Consider the following 11,567-nt stretch of genomic DNA (forward strand, 5'->3'; position numbering starts at 1 on the left):
TTCCTTTTCATCAAATACTCTGTCATTTCAAGTTGTCAGTTTTGGTTGAATCAGCAATTAAATTCAAAGTGATCAGAAATGTGCAATGAATGTATAATTGCATGTTTTAACACTACTTTTAAATAAACTTTGCTGTTCAATTTAAGTAGTTATTTTCTTTTCTTTATTTTTTTTTTTTACAGTTTACCACTGCAGTCTTGTGGGTGGCTGAACTTACTAAAGCTTGGCCTACAGCTCATCATCTCTTCTTTAGAACATTTCTTTTGATAAAGTGAATAGGTGACTTGCTGACTCCAGGCCAGCATGCTGTCTGCTCCTGATGAGATTTAGCGGTGCATACAGGTGGTGAGATACTGTTTATTCTCTTTGCTTTTAACAGCGGGTGTCCATTGGCGTGCGCACAAAATATCTGCCACTTAATTATAATGTTTTTGTCACTCATCACTTTACCAGCTTCAGGTCTGATGTTGCTAACCAAAAAAAAAAAAAAAAACATAGGTTGCCATCCAAATATAATGAACTCTTCGGCTCAGCTCACTTATTCTCCTACATGCTTTGTTGTCGCTGTTTCTTTCAAATGTCAAGCTCGTCCTCTGTTGTTGTTTAGCTCGCCATGTCTCTTTTCCTGCTAAAACCTGCTCAGTGGTCTAATTTATTAAATGTCATGTAGGAACTGCGCTGGCGCAGAATGAGTGCTGTCAGAAAAATGAGAGTAGCGAGGGCCTCAGACGCCACATCCCATCAACATGTTCAAACTCTGAGCTTTATGTTTTGAGCAACAGCATATGCTGCCTAAGTTTCGTGGCGTCAAAATCCTAAGCAGACTTTGCCGTGTATTCAAGATGCAGCAGGTTTACTAAAGAAAATGTGGTAAAGATTAATGCAGTTATATAAGATCATGTCAGTAGCCTAGCATATAGCCTATTACAGTCAGCTGGAACGGTTATGTAGGCTATTGATTTTGACATCGATTGAAATAACTAGACCAGTTCGTTTAGTGTTTTACTTTTGTCAAAAGTCTCGTTCAAATTATAGGACACAAATACGTGGTTGCCAGAACCTCGTTGTAAAATCAACGTTTCTAGAGTTATGGGAGGCATGGTGTCTGTAGACTATATTTTAAATGTCATAACTGCAAACTATCATTAACTGTTATACTAACATATTGTAGGCTATTGGACTATTAAAATCGTATTCATAGCATATCTTAAATATAAGCTACTGATAACCGCCTTAATTCTACAGGTGGATAAACAGAAGGCCAAGACTAACGTTAATGAAAACTGGCCTTTGCATGAACCATATAGCTAAAAATACATACAGGCCTTTAAATACAATATTACAAAACACCAGGCTTACAAACAGGATAGCTACTGAAAAAAATTCAATACACAACCCTGCAAATGTTACACGTATGTAATTAATTACTGAATTATTTTTGAAAAAAATAAAATAAAGTAGCTTTTAATAAAATACAACAGGACTTCCAATTAGCTACGTCTTTTTTCTCTCTCTTTTTAAATAAAAAAACTATTTTCTTCCAGCAACGTCTTTTTACTATATTTTAAATGGTGAAAAAGTAGGCTAACTAGATTTTTTTTCTTACAAAAAAAAAGCAAAAATAGCCTATTAGACTGTAAACGTGCATGTCATTTCTTGTAGAATGTAAATAAAATGTTGATGCAAGTAAATGATATGGTAATTCATAATTTTACGTTCAAATCCTATTTCTTTCACAGTGAAATTACATTTATTGTCCAATAAATCTAATATATTTGTCCTGCTATATTTCACGTGGTAACTAACATTTACCCAATTAACACGTAGCCTATTTAGCTACTGTAGCATTTTTACATTCTTTTTCTATTAAAATGACTTTTTAAGTCCTCGCTTAAAGTTGGCTTGTCCATCTGTAGAATGTAAGCATCACTGCCCTCGTAAAGTGTCCTTTTCTCAGCAATAGGTGTCCGTTAGTGAGCAAAAGCAACTTTGTGAACCACTTCCACCCGGTGTTCCTGAAGACAACCTCCGCTGTGTTTCCGCGCGCTCACAATCCATTCATCTTGAGTAACCATTTAACATGGCACGGAAGAACAAATTGCGTCCTTGTGTCCGGTAAAACGATGACAAAATAATGCGCCCCCATTTTCCGAGGATCGGGGTGTCATCCCCTTCTGTCTGCTGAGTAGGGTCCACCTGTAAGATACTTCTTTTGAGGGGTGGGACCCCATCGGCGCTGTCACGAGAGGAGGCGGTCCATGCACTTGCTTGGAACGCGATTGGAAAAGTAAAGACAGTCTCTTGCACTGATTGGGGGCCCGGAGGGGAGAGTGAGGAGGGCGGGAGGATTGCGCTCACGAGCCTTTGTGTTTCACTTCTAATATCTCACATATCAATAATTGAGCGCGCGAGCAGACGGACCCCACGCGCTATGTATTCTACTGCGCGCGAGCTCGGTAAGGGCCTTGATCCGCTTTCAGTCGGTTCTTCCACTACGGACTGAGAGGGGAACGAGGGGAAAAACTGTTGTAGTCCTGACTTAAACTGTTTGGAAGGACTTCGTTTTACAGTGAGGACAGGTTTGGAGTGATTTTGGTTTGGAATTTGAGCGGGCTGTGTCTTTGCGAGAAGACTGCTGTTAGGTGCGGAGTCAAGTTGGCATGATGTTGACATTGGTGCTAGGCGCAGTGTGGTTAGTGTGCCATGCATACGCACAGAACGAGACAGAACCCATCGTACTGGAGGGGAAATGCTTGGTCGTGTGCGACTCAAATCCCACCTCGGACCCTACTGGGACGGCTCTTGGGATATCGGTGCGTTCTGGAAGCGCCAAAGTGGCTTTTTCCGTGGTGAGGAACACGAACCACGAGCCGTCGGAGATGAGCAATCGAACAATGGTGATCTATTTCGATCAGGTAAATTTTCACTATGGAAATAGTCGCTTGACTTAGTTTGTTTAATGTTACTTTTTGTGAATTGCGCGAGGATTTTTGTGTCACGGTTACAAATACAAACTAGGTCACAAAATCAAAGAAATATCACAGCAATGAACCCTTTAACTGATAGGCTATGTGTAATCTGGGGAGATGTCACATTTCCCTCCACTTCGTTAAAGGTCAATTACAGGCTAATGGCTTTTCAATTATATCTAATAGCCGTGAACTTCTTTTTTTATGTCATAAAACTATCCCCCAACAGCTCTTGTATATATAATGTAATGACGAACTAAACGCATTGCTGCTTTATACCAGCCAGTGTCCATCGTAAAACCTAAAGAGCCCAAACTTAGACTAAAAAGGGATATTTGATATTACTTGTTATTTCGTGTTTGATTTATATTCTGATTTCTGCATCATCCTTCAGGTACTTGTGAACGTTGGTAAAAGTTTCGATGAGGAAAGGAGCAATTTCTTAGCCCCGCGCAAAGGGATATACAGTTTTAATTTCCACGTAGTAAAAGTGTATAATCGTCAAACGATCCAGGTAAGTGCTCATCATACCTTAATTCTCACCATTCTCTGAAGTGTTCTGTGGTGCGCGTGGGACAGTAAAGAGTGTGTGAGAGAAAATGTGAAATTTTCAATTGTCTAGAGAGGAACGCTTTTCTTTGTTCCCTCAATTAGCACGAGATTAACAACCAGCCTAAAATTTGGCGCGTAGACAAGACTGGCGCGTGTTCAGGACCATGGACAGAGAACGCGCCTGACAGACTCGCCTCCTGTCTGCACAGCATTGCCTTATATATATATATATATATATATATATATATATATATATATATATATATATATATATAATATGTGTGTGTGCTGTTTTTGGCTAATTACAACCAGAATCATTACACTGTCGTGTCTCTCAGAGCATTCACAACTATATCCCGTTATTCCGCTCTGATCGGCGACAAAATTAGAAGCAAGTCAAATCACACATTTCCTATTTATCTCTGAAATGCACTGAAACATTGACTAAATGAAGGCAGTAAGTTGAAGATGTGTATATGACACACAAACAAATATTGAAACCAAAGCTCTCTAATCCAACTATTTAATTAGGACAAATAATACAAGAGAAAACATGTGCATATAGTCTTGCATTTGAGGGCCTATTTCAATTTGTTTATTTTTTTTACGGTGCTCACACAAATTACAAGAATTATATTTGTACTTTATATATTTATTTATACTTTTTTTACGAGATGCAAGGATTTTGCACAAAATCACCTGAGTAGATTGGAAGAGTTTATGGGCTATAGGTTTTGCTGTGCATTAACTGTAAAAAGGCCAGACATTTGAGGACAGAACAGTGTTTTCAACAGATTGCTTTACAATAGATATTGTCCTAATAATGCTTAGTTAATTCCTAGTTAATGTGTCTAGAGCAAACAGAAAGCATATTTGTAACTTTTTTAACACATGCACTTATTAATCTAATTGATTTAATGCTGGTTTTACTATAGGCCTAGACCATAATTTTAGTCAGTTCGAGTGTAACTTTTTAAATGAGCGATATTGTTCTCAAATTCTTAAATATGTTTGGCTAGAGTAACACAACAGATTATGTGTGAAATGCTTTCTTTAGCTGATTAAATATTTTCTTTGTTCTTTTATATACACTTCACACTTCAAAGAAAATATGAATTCCACTCTGTTGATCTGAGAGGGAGAAGCAGGCTTTTCTATTACCATGCAGAACATATGATAAACACAGACACACACAATGATCTGAAAGGATCCATAAATAATACAGCAACCCAAAGTGTCTGTGTGGATCTCGAAGAATTTTTTGGAAAGAGAACTCCATGCATTGGGTGTAAATCTTATCAAATTTTTATTGCAGTTTCTTTCAGCTTATATCATAGCTCATATTCCCATAGTCAATTTTATATCGTATCACAGAGTACTGTACTTCAATACTCAAAGAACAAGTCCATCTGACCACACTTGGCATCTAATGGGGAAAAGCTTTTTCCCCCTTTTATAAATTCTGGTCTGGTTTAGGTGTCAAAAACTAATAGTCACATTCTGCATTTAAAATTCTAGTCAGTTATTTTCATTGTAAGTTAATTGGATCATAAAACTCACTAACATGATTTAGTTAACCTATTATATTTTGTTAGCATTGGAATACTAACATACAGACTGAGTCGCCTAGCACAATGCAGTGCAAATTGTCAGAGAAAGTTCTTTTCAGGCAAAGCTTGACGCAACACTTTTCAAAAGACAAAGCAGCAGACAGCCATGCATTTGAATATTGATTGCAGATAATATATACTGCCCATATTTTGTGAAGCACAACTCTCTTTAAACCCGCAGATGTGACAGACGTTAATTAAGAAAATTACACTCTGATCTAAAATAATGACCCCGTGAATAGATATGGCAAGGAGGAGGGGGAAATATTTTGTCGTCGCTCGTGTCCAAGCATTATGCATGACTGAGACAGGCAAAGGGACTGAGAGAAAGAGGGGGTTGTCCTCCATCACTCCACAGCGTCATTTGGACAGGAAGCTGTCGGTTCCGCTAAATGCAGCATTCAATTGTGTGTTGAGAGATCCGTTCACATTATCTCACATTTACAATGGTCCATTTGTATGTTTTACATGATCGAGGATGGAATTAGAATTACAGGGCCTCAAAGCTGGAGGTTTGTTTTTTGGAAGGTGAAAGTCACCCAAAAAGGATATAGAGTGCATGATGATGTTCTCACTTGTCATCCTGTGAACAAATGCATGTTGAGGGTATGTTAGTGGTGAGCCTTTTGTGCTTTTTGTGCATCTCTGTGCGAGAGTGCGTTCTCATTGTGTAACAGTGTTTTTGCATATCGATAGTGATAGCCTCTGATTTTGTGTATCTGATGGTCACGCACAACATTCAAAGGTGCCTTTCCAATAACCAAACTCATTCCTCATTGCAGTATCAAATGTCATTTTCGCTCTTCTTCTGGCTCGGTCTGACAATGGTTGGCATAGAAAAATAGACACAAATAAAGCAATGAGCCATTTTCATTTCTTCTGGCAAAGGCCCATAAATGCTTTGATCAACTTTTATGATTTCATAGTGAGCTGCCAACTGTATTATCAAGGGGCTTGTCAGCCTGCAAAAGAAAGGGAACAAGAGTGTATAGGTTATTGTGAGAAGATTCAAACGGCTCTGATTGATACTAATAACGTTATAGTTTCCCGTTATCCTATTGGGGTTTTGTATGCAATTTTTATTCAGCCGAGCAATACCTGCTTAGCTTCTTTGTATTCTTTATCTAATTCCAGTTCCTTTAAGTAAATTAGAGAGAAAAGAAACAGAAGAAAGAGTAGGTGTGAATGTCCTTGTGCAGCGATGGGAAGCTACTCGCTAATCAAAATGCTTCCATGTTGCAGGTGAGCCTGATGCTCAACGGCTGGCCGGTGATCTCCGCCTTCGCCGGGGATCAGGACGTCACACGTGAAGCGGCCAGTAACGGCGTCCTGATTCAAATGGAGAAAGGCGACCGCGCATACCTCAAGCTGGAGCGAGGCAACCTGATGGGCGGCTGGAAGTTCTCCACCTTCTCCGGCTTCCTGGTCTTCCCCCTGTAGAGGAGGGACACGCCATGGAAGGACTATTGCTCTTTAGCTCGCCGGCTTGTGGGAGATAGAAGGGGGCGGATGAGAGATAGAATGATAGCGAGAATGTAAAGAAAACATATAGGAAGTGAAAATTTAATGTGGCAGGCTCTCAGTCGCACTCACTTTGCTCTGCTGCTTGACTACAGCTCTGGACAGCCAAAACTTTTTTTTTATTATCCTTATGATAATTGAAATAATATGGAAAGAAAGCATACAGAGGATCGTAGCCCTTCCCACCAACCTCTTACTCATCCCATCACAATCCACCCTCAAAAGTATTCAGCTGCTTTAAGGATTGTCCTTCACATCTTTGTATATTCTCTCCATACGTATACATACTGTGAGTTTCAAAATGCCATTGTCATTCCTCTCAGTGCAGTCGCCCCTTCTTTCTCTGGCTTCCTCCAGCTCACTCTTTCTTGTCTTTGAGAGGGCGTCTTTGCTCTGTCATGACTGAAGGATCTCTGAATCCCCACAAGAAGACTGCATACTGGATATATACATATATAAATACATAAAAAAGTTTCTATATGATTATGATATACTCAATGCCTAAATGAATCTGGTCAACTCTCTGTATTTCTGTATTTCAGTGTTAATACTTAGTGATTGTGTGTGGATTTTCAGGCTGCTTTCCAACTACCAATGCTTCTTGTTTTTGTTTCGGTCAAAAAATGTGGCTAAAATGAAACTTATATCAGAAATACTATAAAGTACAAAGTTTTATTATCATTGATTGTAAGATATATGTGAATATTTAGCAGACAAAATTCTCCCTTTTAATTAATTAACCATTGTTTTTTCTTTTCTTTGATTCAATAAAAATTAAATGGTACTTTTTATTTTTCTTAATCTGATTCTGTGCATTGAAAATTTAATATTGTCGCCTACAGGTTTTAGAGAGCAACAAACACTAATCATTTCACTGAAATTAAATCTGACAAAGCTCTCTCTGTGTGTGTGTGTGTGTGCCACAGAGACAATGACACACTCTCAGTGAGTCTCACTGTGCTCTCTCATGATGTAGACATGCTTGGCTGGTCTCTCTCTCCCTATCTCTGTCTCTTTCTCTCTCTACCGGGTGATTGGGGCCTCTCTCTGCTGCACTCAAGGCTCTAATGAGCTCCTGGGGGGGAATTAGCGCTTGCATAATAAGCAAACCCCACTGTTTACACAAAAATCATGTTGCGTACATCTTTCCTATACTCTTTTTCTTTTGTTTTTACATAACTTTTTTTTTTCATTGTCCTTAAGGTGTTTCATACCATGAAAGGGATTTTTAGTGATTCTTGGCTTCACTTGATGACAGTCTTCATCATCCCATATTTATTTTAGTTATAACATGCACAAGAGCTGTAACCAAACTAAAAATACTCATAATTGGACAGAAAGGTTGAAATGCGGAATAACAAACACGAAAATGGAACCAAAAGACGAACCCTCACTCTACCCTTCCAACATAGCAACAGGAGCTCAATGTTCTGACAGGCGATGCTCACTTCAGTACATTATACCAATTCTCTTCATAATATAATGCTGCATTTGAGGGCCTTCTCAAGAAAACTTGCTGCTTCGGTGCTCACCGTTCTGTGGATATGAAGAGGGTGAATAGACAAGTGTTGAGCTGTGAAATGTTAACACAGCACCATAAGAGCCGTAGTGTCCCTGCTGGCCTGTGCCTAGACAGTAGACCCATTTAAAACCACTCATTAGTGTCTGCACACTTATCATTTGTCTGAGCAGAACTATGGAATGAGAGCTAAGGGGCATGTGGGGAAAAGAGAGCTAGAAAAGGAAATTTTTAATTTAGTTTGAGGGGAAATTATGGCATGTTGATGTTTAAGTGCAATTTTAATTTGTGAAGTTATGATTTAAGATCAGTCTTTACCATTTGTTTGAATATTGCATTATAGAAACCTTAACCCTGGCAAAGCCTGACATTTAATAGTTTTAAATGGAAGAGTTTATTGAAGCAAAGGTTTACTGAGCAAAATTATGCAATTTGTTATTTATATGTCTAGTATAATAGACTTACATAAAATACATGTAAATATCAGCTGTCACTCTATATATCCCAATAATATGTCTTATTAAGATTATATAAAAGGTTAGTTTTATCATCAAAGCTCTGTAGTTTAAATTGTAGGGGGAAACATAAGTGCAATACAATGATGAAAGAGATATTATTATCTCTTGTTTTGGGTACTCTTGTTTTGTAGTTATGTTGTGGCATATTACTTTGTATTCTTGTTTGTGCTGCCTATCTTGACCAGGACTCCCTGGTAGAAGAGATATTGTATCTCAATGGGACCTTCCTGGTAAAATAAAAATTAAATAAAAATAAAAAATTACAAATATTCCTCAAAAGCCTGTTGTATCAGGCTATTTGATACATTTATTTTGGTAACACTTTAGAATACGGTTCCTTCGTTAATGAATAACTACACAGGAACAAATGAGTAACACAATATTAACAATCTAGTAACTACTATTAACTAACAAGAAATTCTGATTAACGAATTAGTAAGTAATAGCGCACAGATGAAAGTGGTAGTTGACTATTAACTAATTGATAACTACTATTTTTTTATGCTTCCCAGAGAACTACTGAAAAAGATTAATAATTCATGCAAAACTAATCAATAACTAATGCAGGACAAATGACTAGCACTACATTAACATTAATAACTGCTGTAAACAAATACACAAGGTTTATCAATATGTAATATAGCAGACTTATGATTTGGGAATTAATTAGCCTATGCTCTCTCATAGAGAACTATTTATCAACTGAATCATTTTAAAGAAATGGCTTTTTAAATGCAGTTGTCGGGACCTTACTTGTCCTGTAGTGATTCAATGCCAGTCCAGAGGAATGCCAGAAAATTGGCCAGAGTCACGGTGACGGCTGGAACATATTGAGTTATCAGCCATCCAAATACCATATACAGTGATTTTATTATATAAAAAAATATGTTTTTATTTGTCTCCTAGCTCACATACGCGTGTGCAAATATCTTGTGAAGGATTAGAAGATTCTACACTTTAGGATTGGCTTTTCATGTAAGAATCATGGTAACTAACCAGTAATGACTCAAGTGTTACTACATAGTTCTAAAGGAATTACTAATTATTTGGATCCGTATTCTAAAGTGAAGATCATGGTAACTAACTAGTAATGACTCAAGAGTTACTACATACTTCTATGGTAATTACTATCTAAAACTTCACCAAAAACCTCAAAAGCTTAAAAGAATTAGTAATTCCTTTAGAAGTATGTAGTAACACTTGAGTAATTACTAGTTAGTTACCATGATCTTCACTTTAGAATACGGATCCAAATAATTAGTCATTCCTTTAGAAGTATGTAGTAACACTTGGGTCATTACTAGTTGGTTACCATGATTCTTACAGTACTTCTCTGGGAAAAATTAAAAAATAGTAGTTATTGATTAGTTAATAGTGAACTACCACTTCCATCTGTGCGCTATTACTTACTAATTTGTTAATCAGAATTTCTTGTTAGTTAATAGTAGTTACTAGATTGTTAATATTGTGTTACTCGTTTGTTCCTGTGTAGTTATTCATTAACGAAGGAACCGTATTCTAAAGTGTTACCTTTATTTTTATTTTTCTAAAAATGATGTATGGATAATAGTAGCCTAAATCTAAGTTGCTTCATTCCTGTAAATGTTTATCTTGAAATATTAATTAAGTTAGGCTATTCTTACATTTAGGCCTACTTATTATTCATTCAATCATTAAAGATTTCACATCAAAGGTACTACCCTGAAGGTGGACATATTTAGAATTATATGTTAGGCTAGGCCTACTAAAATGCCCTTTATTTGCTAAAATGGTATGATCAATTGGAAGGCAGCGAGGCAAGATTGTCTACAAGTTTTTCAGCAAAGCTTTGAGATATAAAAGATATAAAATATGATATAGTAGGCTTCATAGACAGACAGTTAGGCCTACTCGCTGTCAGTTCATAAACATGTTCTTTATCAAGATGCACTAGGCCTATGATGAACTCATATTACTGACCAACATTTATTAGATTAAAATCAGTCATAAAAGTCGAGATATATGAAGTCAATCATCTTAATTTATGTCGGCGCGTGACAGGGGTAGCCTAAAGGTCGCGAGGGATACACGCCAAATGTTTCCTACTGTGGCACGTGCCAGCCAGGAGCCTCTCATGGGCGCGAGCTTGGTTCGTTGACTGGAGTAAGGCGCGTCATCCATCTCTCCTGCTCTGACTAGATTACCGGAGACTTCGGCCTTCGCACTACGACGATGCGACAGCGGCCCATAACGACGAAAAACAGCCATATGGTTTCTCTCCTGCAAGTGAGTTCCTGTTTAAGATTGATTGCGGGGAAGATTGAGGTGGGTAAGTTACACTTACATGAGGAAAGAAAAAGAGATGGTGGAGTTTTGTTAAAGTGCAAAGGTGACTGGAAAAATTATCAGGCTGAAGAATGCTAGGCTATTCAAATACACTGTGCGGCACAACGATGGTATTGGCAACGTTTACATGTAACTTAAAACGATGGTATTAGCAACGTTTTCATGTAGCCTACACAATCCGTTCGATTATTAAGCAAGAAAATACGTTGAGTTGAAGATGTTTACGTGACATGGTTAAAGCTCCTCAAACCTGTTAATAAGCCGTTTGCCATTACCTAAATTATTAAGTAACGTTAGGCTAATAATGTTTTGGCGGCCATTTTGTTTATTACATTTTGTTGCAACACCACACATTTAATTCAAGGCTTGTTTTTCTGCTGAAACACGGTTACACACGCACACACACGATTTTCATTAATTTGTATTATAATTAAAACAATTTTTAATATCTCAATTTATACAATCACAGCTTTATTTCTCATTATTGTGACTATCTAACTGACAGTTGGAACTATTTATTTTAATTTTGAATTTATTTCATATTCTAAAGTTT

The 11,567-nt window shown here is 37.4% G+C and overlaps 1 protein-coding gene across 1 annotated transcript; it reads left to right on the forward strand.

The window, feature by feature from the left end:
• The first annotated feature begins 2,332 nt into the window (after positions 1-2,332).
• Positions 2,333-7,550, forward strand: cbln1 (cerebellin 1 precursor). Its single transcript, XM_056253939.1, has 3 exons — positions 2,333-2,915; positions 3,364-3,483; positions 6,374-7,550. The coding sequence occupies exons 1-3, from the start codon at positions 2,661-2,663 to the stop codon at positions 6,569-6,571; spliced, it is 573 nt and encodes a 190-aa protein (XP_056109914.1). The 5' UTR covers positions 2,333-2,660; the 3' UTR covers positions 6,572-7,550.
• The last annotated feature ends 4,017 nt before the right edge of the window (positions 7,551-11,567 follow it).

This window comes from Rhinichthys klamathensis, unplaced genomic scaffold (assembly GCF_029890125.1).
Source record: "Rhinichthys klamathensis goyatoka isolate OS25496 unplaced genomic scaffold, OSU_Roscu_1.1 h1tg000005l_1, whole genome shotgun sequence".
In the NCBI taxonomy this organism is placed as follows: domain Eukaryota; kingdom Metazoa; phylum Chordata; class Actinopteri; order Cypriniformes; family Leuciscidae; genus Rhinichthys; species Rhinichthys klamathensis.